This window comes from Oncorhynchus nerka, linkage group LG14, assembly GCF_034236695.1.
Source record: "Oncorhynchus nerka isolate Pitt River linkage group LG14, Oner_Uvic_2.0, whole genome shotgun sequence".
Lineage (NCBI taxonomy): Eukaryota > Metazoa > Chordata > Actinopteri > Salmoniformes > Salmonidae > Oncorhynchus > Oncorhynchus nerka.
This window is the reverse complement of record NC_088409.1, coordinates 193205-216506: the sequence shown is the minus strand read 5'-3', so window position 1 is coordinate 216506 and position 23302 is coordinate 193205. Positions and strand designations below refer to the sequence as shown.

The window sequence follows — 23302 nt, the reverse complement described above, 5'->3', positions numbered from 1 at the left end:
TCTCTCTCTGCTCTCCCCTGTCTCTCTCTCTCTCTCTCTGCTCTCCCCTGTCTCTCTCTCTGCTCTTCCCTGTCTCTCTCTCTCTCTCTGCTCTCCCCTGTCTGTGTCTCTCTCTCTCTATGCTCTCCCTGGTCTCTCTCTCTCTCTCTCTCTGGTCTCACCTGTCTGTCTCTCTCTCCCTCTGCTCTCTCCTGTCTGTCTCTCTCTGCTCTCTCCCCCTGTCTCTCTCTCTCTCTCTCTGCTCTCCCCTGTCTCTCTCTCTCTCTGCTCTCCCCCCTGTCTCTCTCTCTCTCTCTGCTCTCCCTGTCTCTCTCTCTCTCTCTGCTCTCCCTCTCTCTCTCTCTCTGCTCTCCCCTGTCTCTCTCTCTCTCTGCTCTCCCCTGTCTCTCTCTCTCTCTCTGCTCTCCCCTGTCTCTCTCTCTGCTCTTCCCTGTCTCTCTCTCTCTCTCTGCTCTCCCCTGTCTGTGTCTCTCTCTCTATGCTCTCCCCTGTCTCTCTCTCTCTCTGCTCTCTCTGCTCTCCCCTGTCTCTCTCTCTCTGCTCTCCCCTGTCTGTCTCTCTCTCCCTCTGCTCTCCCCTGTCTCTCTCTCTCTCTCTCTGCACTCCCCTGTCTCTCACTCTCACTCTGCTCTCCCCTGTCTCTCTCTCTCTCTGCTCTCCCCTGTCTCTCTCTCTGCTCTGCCCTTTCTCTCTCTCTCTGCTCTCCCCTGTCTCTCTCTCTCTCTGCTCTCCCCTGTCTCTCTCTCTCTGCTCTCCCGTCTCTCTCTCTCTGCTCTCCCCTGTCTCTCTCTCTCTGCTCTCCCCTGTCTCTCTCTGCTCTACCCTGTCTCTCTCTCTCTCTGCTCTCCCCTCTCTCTCTCTCTGCTCTCCCCTGTCTCTCTCTCTCTGCTCTCCCTGTCTCTCTCTCTCTGCTCTCCCCTGTCTCTCTCTGCTCTCCCCTGTCTCTCTCTCTCTGCTCTCCCTGTCTCTCTCTCTCTCTGCTCTCCCCTGTCTCTCTCTCTGCTCCCCCTGTCTCTCTCTCTCTCTCTGCTCTCCCTGTCTCTCTCTCTGCTCTCCCCTGTCTCTCTCTGCTGCTCTCCCCTGTCTGTCTCTCTCTCTGCTCTCCCTGTCTCTCTCTCTCGGCTCTCCCCTCTCTCTCTCTCTCTCTCTATGTCTCTCTCTCTCTGCTCCCCCTCTCTCTCTCTCTCTCTCTCTCTCTCTGCTTTCCCCCTCTCTCTCTCTCTGCTTTCCCTCTCTCTCTCTCTCTCTCTCTCTCTCTCTCTCTCTCTCTCTCTGCTCCCCCCCTCTCTCTCTCTCTCTCTCTGCTTCCCCCTCTCTCTCCCTGTCTCTCTCCCCTGTCTCTCTCCCATGTCTCTCTCTCTCTCTCTCTCTCTGGTCTCACCTGTCTGTCTCTCTCTCTCTGCTCTCCCCTGTCTCTCTCTCTTTCTCTCTGCTCTCCCCTCTCTCTCTCTCTCTCTGGTCTCACCTATCTGTCTGTCTCTCTCTCCCTCTGCTCTCCCCTGTCTGTCTCTCTCTCTCTCCCCCTGTCTCTCTCTCTCTCTCCCCCTCTCTCTCTCTCTCTCTCTCTCTCTCTCTGCTTTCCCCCCCTCTCTCTCTCTCTCTGTTTTCCCCTGTCTCTCTCTCTCTCTCTCTCTCTCTCTCTCTCTGCTCTCCCCTGTCTCTCTCTCTCTCTACTTTCCCCTGTCTGTCTCTCTCTTTCTCTCTGCACTCCCCTGTCTGTCTCTCTCTGGTCTCGTCTGTCTCTCTCTCCCTGGTCTCCCCTGTCTCTCTCTCTCTGGTCTCCCCTCTCGCTCTTTCTCTCTGATCTCCCTCTCTCTCTCTCTCTGGTCTCACCTGTCTATCTCTTTCTTACTACAGTCATTTCCTGTGGAGAGCTGCCCACTCCTCCTAATGGGAGAAAGATTGGAACTCAGACTACCTTTGGAGCCTCTGCCATCTTCAGCTGCAACCCTGGATACATCCTGGTGGGCGCCACCGTGAGGGAGTGCATGCTGTCAGGACTGTGGAGCGGCACAGAGACTCAATGCCTGGGTAGGAACTCCCACTCTAGCCTGAGTACCAGTCTGTTTGTGCCATCATGCCCACTACTCGCCACTCCTTGTCATGACAGCAGAGACTCAATGCCTGAGTAGGAACTCCCACTCTAGCCTGGGTACCAGTCTGTTTGTGCCACTCCTTGTCATGACATCATAGACACATCTGGGACGAGGAAACTCCTATTCTCCTTCTCTCTTTTCCTATTGATTTAGTGGGAGAGACGGGCTTGGAAGATAGAGAGACAGAGATGTACAGTAGAGGACACATTCATAGTGGTAGTGGGAGAGACAGGCTTGGAAGATAGGTAGAGAGACAGAGATGTACAGTAGAGGACACATTCATAGTGGTAGTGGGAGAGACAGGCTTGTAAGATAGGTAGAGAGACAGAGATGTACAGTATAGGACACATTCATAGTGGTAGTGGGAGAGACAGGCTTGGAAGATAGGTAGAGAGACAGAGATGTACAGTAGAGGACACATTCATAGTGGTAGTGGGAGAGACAGGCTTGGAAGATAGGTAGAGAGAGAGAGAGATGTACAGTAGAGGACACATTCATAGTGGTAGTGGGAGAGAAAGGCTTGGAAGATAGGTAGAGAGAGAGATGTACAGTATAGGACACATTCATAGTGGTAGTGGGAGAGACAGGTTTGGAAGATAGGTAGAGAGAGAGAGAGATGTACAGTAGAGGACACATTCATAGTGGTAGTGGGAGAGACAGGCTTGGAAGATAGGTAGAGAGAGAGATGTACAGTAGAGGACACATTCATAGTGGTAGTGGGAGAGACAGGCTTGGAAGATAGGTAGAGAGACAGAGATGTACAGTATAGGACACATTCATAGTGGTAGTGGGAGAGACAGGCTTGGAAGATAGGTAGAGAGACAGAGATGTACAGTATAGGACACATTCATAGTGGTAGTGGGAGAGACAGGCTTGGAAGATAGGTAGAGAGACAGAGATGTACAGTATAGGACACATTCATAGTGGTAGTGGGATTAGACACCAATACAAATGGTATATGAACTCAACAGTTCATATATTCAATGGGGTTCAATGAGGCTCCCGGGTGGCGCTTCTCAGGCATCACTACAGACCCTGGTCACGGCAACACAGTGTTGCTTCTCAGGCATCACTACAGACCTGGTTATGGCAACACAGTGTTGCTTCTCAGGCATCACTACAGACCCTGGTCACGGCAACACAGTGTTGCTTCTCAGGCGTCACTACAGACCCTGGTCACGGCAACACAGTGTTGCTTCTCAGGCATCACTACACATAGAGGAGACATAGAGGATACATAGACTGCACTTTCTCTTTTCTTGGATGTCTGACTGTACATAACTGTGTCTGAAGTGACTCCATATTCCCTATACAAAGCACTACTGTTCACTAGAGTAATGGACTCCAAATTCCCTATACAAAGCACGGGACACACTTTTGACTAGAGTAGTGGACTCCATATTCCCTATACAAAGAACTACTTTTCACTAGGTAGTGGACTCCATATTTCCTATACAAAGCACTACTTTTCACTAGGTAGTGGACTCCATATTCCTATACAAAGCACTACTTTTCACTAGAGTAGTGGACTCCATATTCCTATACAAAGCACTACTTTTCACTAGAGTAGTGGACTCCATATTCCCTATACAAAGCACTACTTTTCACTATAGTGGACTCCATATTCCTTATACAAAGCACTACTTTTCACTAGAGTAGTGGACTCCATATTCCTTATACAAAGCACTACTTTTCACTAGAGTGGTGGACTCCATATTCCCTATACAAAGCACTACTTTTCACTAGAGTAGTGGACTCCATATTCCCTATACAAAGCACTACTTTTCACTAGAGTAGTGGACTCCATATTCCCTATACAAAGCACTACTTTTCACTATAGTGGACTCCATATTCCTTATACAAAGCACTACTTTTCACTAGAGTAGTGGACTCCATATTCCTTATACAAAGCACTACTTTTCACTAGAGTGGTGGACTCCATATTCCCTATACAAAGCACTACTTTTCACTAGAGTAGTGGACTCCATATTCCCTATACAAAGCACTACTTTTCACTAGAGTAGTGGACTCCATATTCCCTATACAAAGCACTACTTTTCACTATAGTGGACTCCATATTCCCTATACAAAGCACTACTTTTCACTAGAGTAGTGGACTCCATATTCCTTATACAAAGCACTACTTTTCACTAGAGTAGTGGACTCCAAATTCCTATACAAAGCACTACTTTTGACTAGAGTAGTGGACTCCATATTCCCTATACAAAGAACTACTTTTCACTAGAGTAGTGGACTCCATATTCCCTATACAAAGCACTACTTTTCACTAGAGTAGTGGACTCCATATTCCCTATACAAAGCACTACTTTTCACTAGAGTAGTGGACTCCATATTCCCTATACAAAGCACTACTTTTCACTATAGTGGACTCCATATTCCTTATACAAAGCACTACTTTTCACTAGAGTAGTGGACTCCATATTCCTTATACAAAGCACTACTTTTCACTAGAGTGGTGGACTCCATATTCCCTATACAAAGCACTACTTTTCACTAGAGTGGTGGACTCCATATTCCTATACAAAGCACTACTTTTCACTAGAGTAGTGGACTCCATATTCCCTATACAAAGCACTACTTTTCACTAGAGTAGTGGACTCCATATTCCTTATACAAAACACTACTTTTCACTAGAGTAGTGGACTGATGTAAGAAACAGGACATTTCAGACTTGCCCCATGAGTTTAACTTTGCACGTCGTAGTAAATATTGTTGTAAAAAAAGCCCCTAACACCCCCCTCTCTCTCCAGCTGGTCACTGCGGTATCCCGGAGCAGATTGTGAACGGTCAGGCGATAGGGGAGAACTTCGGATACAGAGACACCGTGGTCTACCAGTGTAACCCAGGCTTCAGACTCATAGGATCCTCGGTCCGCATCTGCCAGCAGGATCACCTCTGGTCCGGACAGCTGCCGCTGTGTGTCTGTAAGTATTCACCCTCTACCCTACTGGTCTGTACATGTTGTTATATAAACCCTACTGGTCTGTACATGTTGTTATATAAACCCTACTGGTCTGTACATGTTGTTATATAAACCCTACTGTTCTGTACATGTTGTTATGTCTATCCTACTGGTCTGTACATGTTGTTATATCTACCCTACTGGTATGTACATGTTGTTATATCTACCCTACTGGTCTGTACATGTTGTTATATAAACCCTACTGGTCTGTACATGTTGTTATATAAACCCTACTGGTCTGTACATGTTGTTATATAAACCCTACTGGTCTGTACATGTTGTTATATAAACCCTACTGTTCTGTACATGTTGTTATGTCTATCCTACTGGTCTGTACATGTTGTTATATCTACCCTACTGGTATGTACATGTTGTTATATCTACCCTACTGGTCTGTACATGTTGTTATATAAACCCTACTGGTCTGTACATGTTGTTATATAAACCCTACTGGTCTGTACATGTTGTTATATAAACCCTACTGGTATGTACATGTTGTTATATAAACCCTACTGGTATGTACATGTTGTTATATAAACCCTACTGGTCTGTACATGTTGTTATGTCTACCCTACTGGTCTGTACATGTTGTTATATAAACCCTACTGGTCTGGACATGTTGTTATATAAACCCTACTGGTCTGTACATGTTGGTATGTCTACCCTACTGGTCTGTACATGTTGTTATATCTACCCTACTGGTCTGTACATGTTGTTATGTCTATCCTACTGGTCTGTACATGTTGTTATATAAACCCTACTGGTCTGGACATGTTGTTATATAAACCCTACTGGTCTGTACATGTTGTTATATAAACCCTACTGGTCTGTACATGTTGATATATAAACCCTACTGGTCTGTACATGTTGTTATATAAACCCTACTGGTCTGTACATGTTGTTATATAAACCCTACTGGTCTGTACATGTTGTTGTATCTACCCTACTGGTCTGTACATGTTGTTGTATCTACCCTACTGGTCTGTACATGTTGTTATATAAACCCTACTGGTCTGTACATGTTGTATCTATCCTACTGGTCTGTACATGTTGTTATATAAACCCTACTGGTCTGTACATGTTGTTATATAAACCCTACTGGTCTGTACATGTTGTTATATAGACCCTACTGGTCTGTACATGTTGTATCTACCCTACTGGTCTGTACATGTTGTTATATAAACCCTACTGGTCTGTACATGTTGTTATATAAACCCTACTGGTCTGTACATGTTGTTAAATCTACCCTACTGGTCTGTACATGTTGTTATATAAACCCTACTGGTCTGTACATGTTGTTATATAAACCCTACTGGTCTGTACATGTTGTTATATCTACCCTACTGGTCTGTACATGTTGTTATATAAACCCTACTGGTCTGTACATGTTGTTATATAAACCCTACTGGTATGTACATGTTGTTATATAAACCCTACTGGTCTGTACATGTTGTATCTATCCTACTGGTCTGTACATGTTGTTATATAAACCCTACTGGTCTGTACATGTTGTATCTATCCTACTGGTCTGTACATGTTGTTATATAAACCCTACTGGTCTGTACATGTTGTTATATAAACCCTACTGGTCTGTACATGTTGTATCTATCCTACTGGTCTGTACATGTTGTTATATAAACCCTACTGGTCTGTACATGTTGTTATATAGACCCTACTGGTCTGTACATGTTGTTATATAAACCCTACTGGTCTGTACATGTTGTTATATAAACCCTACTGGTCTGTACATTTTGTTATATAAACCCTACTGGTCTGTACATGTTGTTATGTCTACCCTACTGGTCTGTACATGTTGTTATATAAACCCTACTGGTCTGTACATGTTGTTATATAAACCCTACTGGTTGTTATATCTACCCTACTGGTTGTTATTTAAACCCTACTGGTCTGTACATGTTGTTGTATCGAACCTACAGGTCTGTGTATTTATTAGGTTATTTTTTGGGGCCTCCACCATCATAGTCCCCCAACCCCACCCACCCAACATGACTCCACCCCCAACCCCACCCAGCCCAACCCCACCCAGCCATCATGACTCCACCCCCAACCCCACCCAGCCAACATGACTCCACCCCAACCCCACCCAGACAACATAACTCCACCACAAACTCAAACCAAACAACATGACTCCACCCCCAACCTCCCATCATATTCCCCCAATCCCACCCAGCCAACATGACTCCACCCCCAACCCCACCCAGCCAACATGACTCCACCCCCAACCCCGCCCAGCCAACATGTCTCTAATGAAAAGGCACAGCAACAGTGCCAAAGACACGAGTAGACTTGTTTACTTAACTTAATGCTTTGTATAAAATACGGATGCCCACAAGGGACATCCTGAATCTACTGATATTGATGTGAACGTTTGTTTACAGTTGAATTGGAGTGTACAGTGAGCTTAGTGCTGCTGTGTCAACAAATCTCTCTAGTTGACTTACGGAGGTTTCCTCTTCACTACGAACATTATTCTATAGTCCATTTTCATCTTCATCAAAATATAGAACTTGATCTCTCTGGGTGTTCCAAGGTTAATAGAATGGAAATGGTATTGATGATGTGTTGAATATTCATCAGCTGTATTGAACTCCTGTCCCCCCTTTTACTGTGCTGCAGGCATAGAAATAGAATGACTAGAATGGGTGAACCCCCCCCCCCCCACCCCTTCACTGTGCTGCAAGCATAGAAATAGAATGACTAGAATGGGTGAACCCCCCCCCCCCTTTTTACTGTGCTGCAGGCATAGAAATAGAATGACTAGAATGGGTGAACCCCCCCCCCTTTTTACTGTGCTGCAGGCATAGAAATAGAATGACTAGAATGGGTGAAACCCCCCCTTACTGTGCTGCAGGCATAGAAATAGAATGACTAGAATGGGTGAACCCCCCCCTTATTGTGCTGCAAGCATAGAAATAGAATGACTAGAATGGGTGAACCCCCCCCCCTTACTGTGCTGCAGGCATAGAAATAGACTGACTAGAATGGGTGACCCCCCTTACTGTGCTGCAGGCATAGAAATAGAATGACTAGAATGGGTGAACCCCCCTTACTGTGCTGCAGGCATAGAAATAGAATGACTAGAATGGGTGAACCCCCCACCCCCTTACTGTGCTGCAAGCATAGAAATAGAATGACTAGAATGGGTGAACCCCCCTTGTATTGTGCTGCAGGCATAGAAATAGAATGACTAGAATGGGTGAACCCCCCTTTTACTGTGCTGCAGGCATAGAAATAGAATGACTAGAATGGGTGAACCCCCCCCCCTTTTTTGAACCAGGGATATTCAATTGTTACCCTACGAGGTCCGGAGTAATTCTGTTTTTTTTCTTCTGTTCGAACTGAAAATGAATTGCAAACCCACCTGGTGTCCCAGATCTAAAGCAGTCCTCTAATAGAGGGGTTGAGTAATAAAACAAACCAGTGGAACTGGCTTGGAGGTCCAGATGTCACTAGAACACCGATGGGGATACTCAAAATGGCCCATGTCGTTTACATATATATATATATATATATATATTTTTTTTTACGATTTCTAGTATTTCCAGTAATTTTATTTTTCATGTGTGCAGCAATCACATGTGGCCATCCAGGCAGTCCCATCTATGGGAGAACTACAGGGGACGGATTCAACTACAACGATGTGGTCAGCTTCTTCTGTAACCAAGGTTACGTACTGGAGGGAGTGTCCAGAGCCCAGTGCCAGGCGAGTCGCCAGTGGAGTCAACAGCCACCTTCATGTAGAGGTGGGTAACAGGCGGTGGAGTCAACAGCCACCTTCATGTAGAGGTGGGTAGCAGGCAGTGGAGTCAACAGCCACCTTCATGTAGAGGTGGGTAGCAGACAGTGGAGTCAACAGCCACCTTCATGTAGAGGTGGGTAGCAGACAGTGGAGTCAACAGCCACCTTCATGTAGAGGTGGGTAGCAGACAGTGGAGTCAACAGCCACCTACATGTAGAGGTGGGGAGCAGGCAGTGGAGTCAACAGCCACCTGTAGAGGTTGGTAGCAGGCGGTGGAGTCAACAGCCACCTACATGTAGAGGTTGGTAGCAGGCAGTGGAGTCAACAGCCACCTACATGTAGAGGTGGGGAGCAGGCAGTGGAGTCAACAGCCACCTACATGTAGAGGTGGGGAGCAGGCAGTGGAGTCAACAGCCACCTGTAGAGGTTGGTAGCAGGCGGTGGAGTCAACAGCCACCTACATGTAGAGGTTGGTAGCAGGCAGTGGAGTCAACAGCCACCTACATGTAGAGGTGGGTAGCAGGCAGTGGAGTCAACAGCCACCTACATGTAGAGGTGGGTAGCAGGCAGTGGAGTCAACAGCAGTATACTGTAGGTAGGGGTAAAGGATAGATAATAGACAGTAACAGCAGTATACTGTAGGTAGGAGTAAAGGATAGATAATAGACAGTAACAGCAGTATACTGTAGGTAGGGGTAAAGGATAGATAATAGACAGTAACAGCAGTATACTGTAGGTAGGGGTAAAGGATAGATAATAGACAGTAACAGCAGTATACTGTAGGTAGGGGTAAAGGATAGATAATAGACAGTAACAGCAGTATACTGTAGGTAGGGGTAAAGGATAGATAATAGACAGTAACAGCAGTATACTGTAGGGGTAAAGGATAGATAATAGACAGTAACAGCAGTATACTGTAGGGGTAAAGGATAGATAATAGACAGTAACAGCAGTATACTGTAGGTAGGGGTAAAGGATAGATAATAGACAGTAACAGCAGTATACTGTAGGTAGGGGTAAAGGATAGATAATAGACAGTAACAGCAGTATACTGTAGGTAGGGGTAAAGGATAGATAATAGACAGTAACAGCAGTATACTGTAGGTAGGGTAAAGGATAGATAATAGACAGTAACAGCAGTATACTGTAGGTAGGGGTAAAGGATAGATAATAGACAGTAACAGCAGTATACTGTAGGTAGGGGTAAAGGATAGATAATAGACAGTAACAGCAGTATACTGTAGGTAGGGGTAAAGGATAGATAATAGACAGTAACAGCAGTATACTGTAGGTAGGGGTAAAGGATAGATAATAGACAGTAACAGCAGTATACTGTAGGTAGGGGTAAAGGATAGATAATAGACAGTAACAGCAGTATACTGTAGGTAGGGGTAAAGGATAGATAATAGACAGTAACAGCAGTATACTGTAGGTAGGGGTAAAGGATAGATAATAGACAGTAACAGCAGTATACTGTAGGTAGGGGTAAAGGATAGATAATAGACAGTAACAGCAGTATACTGTAGGTAGGGGTAAAGGATAGATAATAGACAGTAACAGCAGTATACTGTAGGTAGGGGTAAAGTGACTAGACAACAGGATAGATAATAAACACTAACAGCAGTATGTGTGAAGAGTGTGAAAGTATGCCTGTGTGTGTGTGTGTGTGTGTGTGTGTGTGTGTGTGTGTGTGTGTGTGTGTGTGTGGCATCAATGTGCGTGTGGCGTCAATGAATGTGTGTGTGTGTGTTGGAGAGTTGATGTGAGCCATGACCCGCCTTTCAAAGCATTTAATTGGCTACAGAAACAGCAGAGCACAGACATCTGACACCTATAGCCTACAGTACATCTCTGGAAAATAAACGAGTCATTTTAAGCATCATTAGTATTTAAAATACTTCATAATATAGCACGGGTACATCCAAGTGCAGATAAGCCATTCATCACCGTAGAAACAGGAGCAGGCTGCGATTCGTGTCATTTCAGCCATTCATCGCCGTAGAAACAGGCGCAGGCTGTGATTCGTGTCATTTCAGCCATTCATCGCCGTAGAAACAGGCGCAGGCTGCGATTCGTGTCATTTCAGTGATTCATCATCGTAGAAACAGGAGCAGGCTGCGATTGGTGTCATTTCAGCCATTCATCACCGTAGAAACAGGAGCAGGCTGTGATTCGTGTCATTTCAGCCATTCATCGCCGTAGAAACAGGCGCAGGCTGTGATTCGTGTCATTTCAGCCATTCATCGCCGTAGAAACAGGAGCAGGCTGCGATTTGTGTCATTTCAGCCATTCATCGCCGTAGAAACAGTTGCAGGCTGTGATTCGTGTCATTTCAGCCATTCATTTCAGTGATTCATCATCGTAGAAACAGGAGCAGTCATTTCAGCCATTCATCACCGTAGAAACAGGAGCAGGCTGCGATTCGTGTCATTTCAGTGATTCATCATCGTAGAAACAGGAGCAGGCTGCGATTGGTGTCATTTCAGCCATTCATCACCGTAGAAACAGGAGCAGGCTGCGATTTGTGTCATTTCAGCCATTCATCACCGTAGAAACAGGAGCAGGCTGTGATTTGTGTCATTTCAGCCATTCATCACCGTAGAAACAGGAGCAGGCTGCGATTTGTGTCATTTCAGCCATTCATCATCGTAGAAACAGGAGCAGGCTGCGATTTGTGTCATTTCAGCCATTCATCGTCGTAGAAACAGGAGCAGGCTGCGATTTGTGTCATTTCAGCCATTCATTCAGGCTGCGATTGGTGTCATTTCAGCCATTCATCACCGTAGAAACAGGAGCAGGCTGCGTGTCATTTCAGTGATTCATTTAGAAACAGGAGCAGGCTGCGATTGGTGTCATTTCAGCCATTCATCACCGTAGAAACAGGAGCAGGCTGCGATTTGTGTCATTTCAGCCATTCATCACCGTAGAAACAGGAGCAGGCTGTGATTTGTGTCATTTCAGCCATTCATCGTCGTATAAACAGGAGCAGGCTGCGATTTGTGTCATTTCAGCCATTCATCATCGTAGAAACAGGAGCAGGCTGCGATTTGTGTCATTTCAGCCATTCATCGTCGTAGAAACAGGAGCAGGCTGCGATTTGTGTCATTTCAGCCATTCATCATCGTATAAACAGGAGCAGGCTGCGATTTGTGTCATTTCAGCCATTCATCATCGTAGAAACAGGAGCAGGCTGCGATTTGTGTCATTTCAGCCATTCATCGTCGTAGAAACAGGAGCAGGCTGCGATTTGTGTCATTTCAGCCATTCATCATCGTATAAACAGGAGCAGGCTGCGATTTGTGTCATTTCAGCCATTCATCGTCGTATAAACAGGAGCAGGCTGCGATTTGTGTCATTTCAGCCATTCATCATCGTAGAAACAGGAGCAGGCTGCGATTTGTGTCATTTCAGCCATTCATCATCGTAGAAACAGGAGCAGGCTGCGATTTGTGTCATTTCAGCCATTCATCGTCGTATAAACAGGAGCAGGCTGCGATTTGTGTCATTTCAGCCACAGAAACAGGAGCAGGCTGCGATTTGTGTCATTTCAGCCATTCATCATCGTAGAAACAGGAGCAGGCTGCGATTTGTGTCATTTCAGCCATTCATCATCGTAGAAACAGGAGCAGGCTGCGATTTGTGTCATTTCAGCGATTCTATTATTAACTGGCAATTGAACACAGACGACACTTGACAGATACCACAGATACACTTTCTAATGACTAGTTCAGCCAGATGGAATATGTTGTACTGTTTGAGCTTCACAGGGGGGGGGGGGGGACGACAGTTAGATCTATGGTATGACGATGGTTGATAGGTAAATATATACGTTCATTAGGGAAATTGTAGCCTGGACCCAGATCTGTTTGTGCTTCCTAGGAGTTGTCAAGACGGTACGAGCAGATCTGAGACCAGGCTAGGGGGGAAATATTGACATAGTTTTGACAATCTTTGTTATTGATACAATAGTTGTTATTGATACAATAGTTGTTATTGATACAATAGTTGTTATTGATACAATAGTTTTGACAAATAGTTATTATCGATACATTTGTATTAACAATGATATAATGTAATTAATTCTATGTGTTTTATTTCCATCCAGTGGTGAACTGCACAGACCCTGGCATCCCGGCTAACTCCATCAGGGAGAGTAAGATAGAGCACGGTAACTTCACCCTGGGCAGTGTGGTGTTCTACACCTGTAACCCTGGATACTACCTGTTCGGTTCCTCTGCACTGACCTGTCAACCTATTGGCCACTGGGACAAACCTCTACCTGAATGTCTTGGTACGTTGTCTGTTTTCTCTTCACAACTTGTTGAAACTACAGATGTGGGATCTTTATTTGATCACTGTTTTGTTGCTGAGGAAATGCAGATGAGCTTCGTGATTATATTTTTTTCTTCACACAAATTCACTATAAACCAGCTCTGTCACACGGTTGTATTAACCTCTTAAGTCGACCCTCTACTTTTTTGAACATTCTGTTAAAAATCGCGCAACATTTCAGCGCCCTGCTACTCATGCCAGGAATATAGTATATGCATTTGGTTAGTCTGTGTGGATAGAAAACACTCAGACGTTTATAAAACTGGTTAAATCACTGCTGTGGCTTTACCAGAACGGCATTTACATCGAAAAGCACAGGAAAAACTGATCACTGAAAATGGGAAAATATATCCATTCGCTACTTGAACCCATTGATAAAGGTGAACCACAATTAATTGACTGAGGTTGCAGTACCTACAGCTTCCACACGGTGTCTAGAGTCTTGTCATTTCCCTTCGAGTTTTTTCTTGGTCAAACACATGCAGGGCACCGTATCTCCTATGGTCTAGGACCGGATATTTTCGTTGAGTTTCTAGCCGGACATTTTTCCAGACGGACAGCTAATGATCTTTACATCGCCTCCTGATGAATTTTATCGCTTATTGACGTTTACTAATACCTAAAGTTGCATTACAAACGTATTTCGAAGTGTTTTGTGAAAGTTTATCGTCGACTTTTTGAATTTTAAAAAATGACGTTACGTTTTGAAACAATGTTTTTTTCGTTTATCACACAGTCTACATATAACGATATCTAGGCTTTATATGGACCGATTTAATCGAAATAAAGACCCAAATAGTGTTTATGGGACATCTAGGAGTGCCAACAAAGAAGATGGTGAAAGGTAATGAATGTTTTCTATTTTATTGTGCGGTTTGTGTAACGCCGAAATGCTAATTATTTTGTTTACGTCCCCTGTGGGTCTTTTTGGGTGTTACATGCTATCAGATAATAGCTTCTCATGCTTTCGCCGGAAAGCATTTTAAAAATCTGACTTGTTGCCTGGATTCACAACGAGTGTAGCTTTAATTCGATACCCTGCATGTGTATTTTAATGAACTTTTGAGTTTTAACTAATACTATTAGCATTTAGCGTAGCGCATTTGCATTTCCAGAGCTCTAGTTGGGACGCAAGCGTCCCGAGTAGAAGCAACAGGTTTTAACAGTATTCCACTTTAACATGTGGCCTCATTTTGACCCCCCCGCCCCGATCAATCAACATGATGGACTAAACATTCACATCCTGTTGCTGCAGGATTATTTTGCTGCCACAATACAGGTCAAATTAAGATCCTACACCTGTACCACACACCCACAACTACTGAGGTGCAGGAGGAGGAGACTAGAGATAAAAAAGGAAGCCTAGACACACCAAAGTTTGATGCACAGTTCACATGTATCGCGTAATAGTACTTATCATTTGCTGTGAGTGACATTCATCAAAGCATTTCTCCACGATCTCCCTGTTGTTCTAGCCATGTGTTTGATCCTTAATGGACTTGATTTGTATAGGTTACAAATGTGTGTAACCAACGTCTGTCTAAATGCTAATGACCTACTAAAGGCTGACTGTATTGGCTATACTGACCGACAGTATACACTCTTTAAAAGAAGGTAGAACCTTATTGAGTCCCATTTTAGAACCCTTTCCGATAGAGAGTTCTACATGGAACCCAAAAGAGTTCTACCTGGAACCAAAAAGGGTTCTCCTATGATGACAGCCAGAGTGTTGTGTTAATGATGACTACATCCCAAATGGCACCCTATTCCCTATACAGGGGCAATAGGGCTATAGTTAAAAGTAGTGCACTACATAAGGAATAGGGTGCCATTTGGGACACAAACAGTGTTAATGACCCATAACAATCTGACTGTTGGCTATGGGGAATGTTATTGTGTGTTATAGAGGAGGACTGTGGGAACCCTGGCTCTCCTCCCTACGGTACCATGGTTGGGGACAAGTTCTCGTTTGGCTCCACGGTGCAGTACTCCTGTTCAGGGGACAGAGAGCTGATTGGAGAGTCATCACTCACCTGTCAAATCAATGGACACTGGAGTGGACCCATACCTCACTGTTCAGGTAAGGACCCATACCTCACTGTTCAGGTAAGGACCATTACCTCACTGTTCAGGTAAGGACCATTACCTCACTGTTCAGGTAAGGACCATTACCTCACTGTTCAGGTAAGGACCATTACCTCACTGTTCAGGTAAGGACCATTACCTCACTGTTCAGGTAAGGACCATTACCTCACTGTTCAGGTAAGGACCATTACCTCACTGTTCAGGTAAGGACCATTACCTCACTGTTCAGGTAAGGACCATTACCTCACTGTTCAGGTAAGGACCATTACCTCACTGTTCAGGTAAGGACCATTACCTCACTGTTCAGGTAAGGACCATTACCTCACTGTTCAGGTAAGGACCATTACCTCACTGTTCAGGTAAGGACCATTACCTCACTGTTCAGGTAAGGACCATTACCTCACTGTTCAGGTAAGGACCATTACCTCACTGTTCAGGTAAGGACCATTACCTCACTGTTCAGGGAATGACCCATAACTCACTGTTCAGGGAATGACCATTACCTCATTGTTCAGGGAAGGACCCATACCTCACTGTTCAGGTAAGGACCCACACCTCACTGTTCAGGGAACAACCATTACCTCACTGTTCAGGTAAGGACCATTACCTCACTGTTGAGGGAATGACCCATACCTCACTGTTCAGGTAAGGACCCATACCTCACTGTTCAGGTAAGGACCATTACCTCACTGTTCAGGGAATGACCATTACCTCACTGTTCAGGGAAGGACCATTACCTCACTGTTCAGGGAAGGACCCATACCTCACTGTTTAGGGAAGGACCCATACCTCACTGTTCAGGGAAGGACCCATACCTCACTGTTCAGGGAAGGACCCACACCTCACTGTTCAGGGAATGACCCATACCTCACTGTTTAGGGAATGACCCATACCTCACTGTTCAGGGAAGGACCCATACCTCACTGGTCAAGGAAGGACCCATACCTCACTGTTTAGGGAATGACCCATACCTCACTGTTCAGGGAAGGACCCATACCTCACTGGTTAGGGAAGGACCAATACCTCACTGTTCAGGGAATGACCCATACCTCACTGTTCAGGGAATGACCCATACCTCACTGTTCAGGGAATGACCCATACCTCACTGTTTAGGGAATGACCCATACCTCACTGTTCAGGGAAGGACCCATACCTCACTGTTTAGGGAAGGACCCATACCTCACTGTTTAGGGAATGACCCATACCTCACTGTTCAGGGAAGGACCCATACCTCACTGTTTAGGGAAGGACCCATACCTCACTGTTTAGGGAAGGACCCATACGTCACTGTTCAGGGAAGGATCCACACCTCACTGTTCATATTTATTTGATTTAGATGTTCTCTGAGCAGCTTCTCCAGGTTGTCATGGAGACTGTTCACCTTGATGTTTATTTGATTTAGATGTTCTCTGAACAGAAGAGACTGTTCACCTTGATGTTTATTTGATTTCGATGTTCTTTGAGCAGCTTCTCCAGGTTGTCATGGAGGACCTTGATGTTTATTTGATTTAAATGTTCTCTGAGCAGCTTCTCCAGGTTGTCATGGAGACTGTTTGATGTTTATTTGATTTAGAGGCAGCTTCTCCAGGTTGTCATGGAGACTGTTCACCTTGATGTTTATTTGATTTAGATGTTCTATGAGCAGCCTCTCCAGGTTGTCATGGAGACTGTTCACTTGATGTTTATTTGATTTAGATGTTCTATGAGCAGCCCTCCAGGTTGTCATGGAAGGACCTTGATGTTTATTTGATTTAGATGATGAGCAGCTTCTGCAGGTTGTCATGGAGACTGTTCACCTTGATGTTTATTTGATTTAGATGTTCTCTGAGCAGCTTCTCCAGGTTGTCATGGAGACTGTTCACCTTGATGTTTATTTGATTTAGATGTTCTATGAGCAGCTTCTGCAGGTTGTCATGGAGACTGTTCACCTTGATGTTTATTTGATTTAGATGTTCTCTGAGCAGCTTCTCCAGGTTGTCATGGAGACTGTTCACCTTGATGTTTATTTGATTTAGATGTTCTCTGAGCAGCTTCTCCAGGTTGTCATGGAGACTGTTCACCTTGATGTTTATTTGATTTAGATGTTCTATGAGCAGCCTCTCCAGGTTGTCATGGAGACTGTTCACCTTGATGTTTATTTGATTTAGATGTTCTATGAGCAGCCTCTCCAGGTTGTCATGGAGACTGTTCACCTTGATGTTTATTTGATTTAGATGTTCTATGAGCAGCCTCTCCAGGTTGTCATGGAGACTGTTCACCTTGATGTTTATTTGATTTAGATGTTCTCTGAGCAGCTTCTCCAGGTTGTCATGGAGACTGTTCACCTTGATGTTTATTTGATTTAGATGTTCTATGAGCAGCCTCTCCAGGTTGTCATGGAGACTGTTCACCTTGATGTTTATTTGATTTAGATGTTCTATGAGCAGCCTCTCCAGGTTGTCATGGAGACTGTTCACCTTGATGTTTATTTGATTTAGATGTTCTCTGAGCAGCTTCTCCAGGTTGTCATGGAGACTGTTCACCTTGATGTTTATTTGATTTAGATGTTCTATGAGCAGCTTCTGCAGGTTGTCATGGAGACTGTTCACCTTGATGTTTATTTGATTTAAATGTTCTCTGAGCAGCTTCTCCAGGTTGTCATGGAGACTGTTCACCTTGATGTTTATTTGATTTAGATGTTCTTTGAGCAGCTTCTCCAGGTTGTCATGGAGACTGTTCACCTTGATGTTTATTTGATTTAGATGTTCTATGAGCAGCCTCTCCAGGTTGTCATGGAGACTGTTCACCTTGATGTTTATTTGATTTAGATGTTCTATGAGCAGCTTCTCCAGGTTGTCATGGAGACTGTTCACCTTGATGTTTATTTGATTTAGATGTTCTTTGAGCAGCTTCTCCAGGTTGTCATGGAGACTGTTCACCTTGATGTTTATTTGATTTAGATGTTCTATGAGCAGCTTCTCCAGGTTGTCATGGAGACTGTTCACCTTGATGTTTATTTGATTTAGATGTTCTATGAGCAGCCTCTCCAGGTTGCCATGGAGACTGATGATGAAGCGAGTCTCCATCTGGTTACTTTCCGCTAGACCTTTAGCAGCAGACGACTCACGTACAGTTAGCATTGCCTACTGGTTTTAATGTCATTTAAATGAACTTTAGGAAGTTTAAAACAACAAATGTACATCTTGTTTTCAAAGTTTTATCTTAACGTTTGCTGTAAGCTGTTCACTAATCGGAAGTTGTATATATTTAAATGTGGGGCTGAGATGTGGGGCTAATGCTTAAGAGGACGTGAACGATGCTGAATTGGCGTAAACAAAGAAGAGCTCTCTAGGAAGTTTGAAAATCTCATCAAAATCTTTCAAAGGGCATTTTCTCCTACTTAACATTTAACATTTAAGTCATTTAGCAGACACTCTTATCCAGAGCGACTTACAAATTGGTGCATTCACCTTATGACATCCAGTGGAACAGTAGTGCATCTAAATCTTTTAAGGGGGGGTGAGAGAGATTACTTTACTTGTCTCTGAAGTGGGATAACAAACAATAAAACAATATGTCGCTACAATGTGCTACGATATGACAGTATACAGTGAGTCTACAAAACATTAAGAATGCCTGCTCTTTCCATGACAAAGACTGACGAGGTCAGTGGTGACCTGTGGACCTGACATTTCTAGCAACAAAAGGAAGGGGGCGGGGGGGGGGCTATTTTGCATGTTATTTTGGTAATAATACATATCACATATCAATTTACAATGTAAACAAATTTAAATAATAATTGAGGGAATCAAACCGCATACAACATTGGTCTCTTTTTTGTTTTCTTGAGTAAGGCAGTTCCAAAATACAGGTGTTTCAACCCAGCTCAGTGCTTTCTGTGGTGGTGGGGCGAGCCTGTGTAAAATACAGGTGTTTCAGCCCAGCTCAGTGCTTTCTGTGGTGGTGGGGCGAGCCTGTGTAAAATACAGGTGTTTCAGCCCAGCTCAGTGCTTTCTGTGGTGGTGGGGCGAGCCTGTGTAAAATACAGGTGTTTCAGCCCAGCTCAGTGCTTTCTGTGGTGGTGGGGCGAGCCTGTGTAAAATACAGGTGTTTCAGCCCAGCTCAGTGCTTTCTGTGGTGGTGGGGCGAGCCTGTGTAAAATACAGGTGTTTCAGCCTAGCTCAGTGCCTTCTGTGGTGGTGGGGCGAGCCTGTGTAAAATATAGGTGTTTCAGCCCAGCTCAGTGCTTTCTGTGGTGGTGGGGCGAGCCTGTGTAAAATACAGGTGTTTCAGCCCAGCTCAGTGCTTTCTGTGGTGGTGGGGCGAGCCTGTGTAAAATACAGGTGTATCAGCCTAGCTCAGTGCTTTCTGTGGTGGTGGGGCGAGCCTGTGTAAAATATAGGTGTTTCAGCCCAGCTCAGTGCTTTCTGTGGTGGTGGGGCGAGCCTGTGTAAAATACAGGTATTTCAGCCCAGCTCAGTGCTTTCTGTGGTGGTGGGGCGAGCCTGTGTAAAATACAGGTGTTTCAGCCTAGCTCAGTGCTTTCTGTGGTGGTGGGGCGAGCCTGTATAAAATACAGGTGTTTCAGCCTAGCTCAGTGCTTTCTGTGGTGGTGGGGCGAGCCTGTGTAAAATACAGGTGTTTCAGCCTAGCTCAGTGCTTTCTTTGGCGGTGGGGCGAGCCTGTGTAAAATACAGAGCGTAGGGGTTGGTAATGTTCTCTAGGTGAGCCAGAAGTTTGGGAATATGGCTGAATATAAACAGTGTAGTTATTCCCTCCGCAAGTCAATCAAACAAGCGAAATGCCGCTACAGGGACAAAGTGGAGTCGCAGTTCAACGTGTCAGACACGAGAACGGACGAGGCAGAGTCTACAGGAAATCATGGACCACAAAAAGAAAACCAGCCACGTTACGGACACCGACGTCACGTTTCCAGACAAACTAAACATCTTCTTTTCTTTGAGGATAATACAGTGCCACCGCCGCAGCCCTCCAACAAGGACTGTTATCATCTCTGCATAGTCACTTTAATATCTCTACCTACATGTACATATTACCTGAACTAACTGGTGCTACTCTCTGTTATCATCTCTGCATAGTCACTTTAATATCTCTACCTACATGTACATATTACCTGAACTAACTGGTGCTACTCTCTGTTATCATCTCTGCATAGTCACTTTAATATCTCTACCTACATGTACATATTACCTGAACTAACTGGTGCTACTCTCTGTTATCATCTCTGCATAGTCACTTTAATATCTCTACCTACATGTACATATTACCTGAACTAACTGGTGCTACTCTCTGTTATCATCTCTGCATAGTCACTTTAATATCTCTACCTACATGTACATATTACCTCAACTAACTGGTGCTACTCTCTGTTATCATCTAGTCACTTTAATATCTCTACCTACATGTATATATTACCTCAACTAACCGGTGCCCCCGCACATTGACTCTGTATCGGTACACCCCTGTATATAGCCTCCACATTGACTCTGTACCGGTACACCCCTGTATATAGCCTCCACATTGACTCTGTACCGGTACACCCCTGTATATAGCCTCTACATTGACTCTGTACCGGTACCCCCTGTATATAGCCTCCACATTGACTCTGTACCGGTACCCCCTGTATATAGCCTCCACATTGACTCTGTACCGGTGCCCCCTGTATATAGCCTCCACATTGACTCTGTACCGGTGCCCCCTGTATATAGCCTCCACATTGACTCTGTACCGGTACCCCCTTTATATAGCCTCTACATTGACTCTGTACCGGTACCCCCTGTATATAGCCTCCACATTGACTCTGTACCGGTACCCCCTGTATATAGCCTCTACATTGACTCTGTACCGGTACCCCCTGTATATAGTCTCCACATTGACTCTGTACCGGTACCTCCTGTATATAGCCTCCACATTGACTCTGTACCGGTACCCCCCTGTATATAGTCTCCACATTGACTCTGTATCGGTACCCCTGTATATAGCCTCCACATTGACTCTGTACCGGTACCCCCCTGTATATAGCCTCCACATTAACTCTGTATCGGTACCCCACTGTATATAGCCTCCACATTGACTCTGTACCGGTACCCCCTGTATATAGCCTCCACATTGACTCTGTACCGGTACCCCCTGTATATAGCCTCCACATTGACTCTGTACCGGTACACCCCTGTATATAGCCTCTACATTGACTCTGTACCGGTACCCCTGTATATAGCCTCCACATTGACTCTGTACCGGTACACCCCTGTATATAGCCTCTACATTGACTCTGTACCGGTACCCCTGTATATAGCCTCCACATTGACTCTGTACCGGTACCCCTGTATATAGCCTCCACATTGACTCTGTACCGGTACCCCCTGTATATTGCCTCCACATTGACTCTGAAAACGGCACCCCCTGTATATAGTCTCCACATTGACTCTGTATCAGTACCCCTGTATATAGACTCCACATTGACTCTGTATCGGTACCCCCCTGTATATAGCCTCCACATTGACTCTGTACCGGTACCCCCTGTATATAGCCTCCACATTGACACTGTACCGGTACACCCCTGTATATAGCCTCTACATTGACTCTGTACCGGTACCCCCTGTATATAGCCTCCACATTGACTCTGTACCGGTACACCCCTGTATATAGCCTCTACATTGACTCTGTACCGGTACCCCCTGTATATAGCCTCCACATTGACTCTGTACCGGTACCCCCTGTATATAGCCTCCACATTGACTCTGTACCGGTGCCCCTGTATATAGCCTCCACATTGACTCTATACCGGTACCCCCCTTTATATAGCCTCTACATTGACTCTGTACCGGTACCCCCTGTATATAGCCTCCACATTGACTCTGTACCGGTACCTCCTGTATATAGCCTCCACATTGACTCTGTACCGGTACCCCCCTGTATATAGTCTCCACATTGACTCTGTATCGGTACCCCTGTATAAAGCCTCCACATTAACTCTGTATCGGTACCCCCCTGTATATAGCCTCCACATTGACTCTGTACCGGTACCCCCTGTATATAGCCTCCACATTGACTCTGTACCGGTACCCCCTGTATATAGCCTCCACATTGACTCTGTACCGGTACACCCCTGTATATAGCCTCTACATTGACTCTGTACCGGTACCCCCTGTATATAGCCTCCACATTGACACTGTACCGGTACCCCCTGTATATAGTCGCCACATTGACTCTGTACCGGTACCCCCCCTGTATATAGCCTCCACATTGACTCTGTACCGGTACCCCCTGTATATAGCCTCCACATTGACTCTGTACCGGTACCCCCTGTATATAGTCTCCACATTGACTCTGTACCGGTACCCCCCCTGTATATAGCCTCCACATTGACTATGTACCGGTACCCCCCTGTATATAGTCTCCACATTGACTCTGTACCGGTACCCCCCTGTATATAGCCTCCACATTGACTCTGTACCGGTACCCCCCCGTATATAGTCTCCACATTGACTCTGTACCGGTACCCCCTGTATATAACCTCCACATTGACTCTGTACCGGTACCCCCTGTATATAGCCTCTACATTGACTCTGTACCGGTACCCCCTGTATATAGCCTCCACATTGACTCTGTACCGGTACCCCCTGTATATAACCTCCACATTGACTCTGTACCGCTAACCCCTGTATATAGCCTCCACATTGACTCTGTACCGGTACCCCCTGTATATAGCCTCCACATTGACTCTGTACCGGTACACCCCTGTATATAGCCTCTACATTGACTCTGTACCGGTACCCCCTGTATATAGCCTCCACATTGACTCTGTACCGGTACACCCCTGTATATAGCCTCTACATTGACTCTGTACCGGTACCCCCTGTATATAGCCTCCACATTGACTCTGTACCGGTACCCCCTGTATATAGCCTCCACATTGACTCTGTACCGGTACCCCCTGTATATTGCCTCCACATTGACTCTGAAAACGGTACCCCCTGTATATAGTCTCCACATTGACTCTGTATCGGTACCCCTGTATATAGACTCCACATTGACTCTGTATCG

At 45.1% G+C, this 23302-nt stretch overlaps 1 protein-coding gene across 1 annotated transcript in view; it reads left to right on the top strand.

The window, feature by feature from the left end:
- The window catches only part of LOC135574921 (CUB and sushi domain-containing protein 3-like), a 238878-nt gene that overhangs the window by 67930 nt on the left and 147646 nt on the right, over positions 1 to 23302 (top strand). Inside the window, exons 8-12 of the mRNA XM_065027041.1 lie at positions 1858 to 2031; positions 4868 to 5041; positions 8670 to 8843; positions 12945 to 13130; positions 15078 to 15251. Of these exons, the coding sequence (XP_064883113.1) occupies positions 1858 to 2031; positions 4868 to 5041; positions 8670 to 8843; positions 12945 to 13130; positions 15078 to 15251 (882 nt within the window). The remainder of the gene's footprint in view (positions 1 to 1857; positions 2032 to 4867; positions 5042 to 8669; positions 8844 to 12944; positions 13131 to 15077; positions 15252 to 23302) is intronic.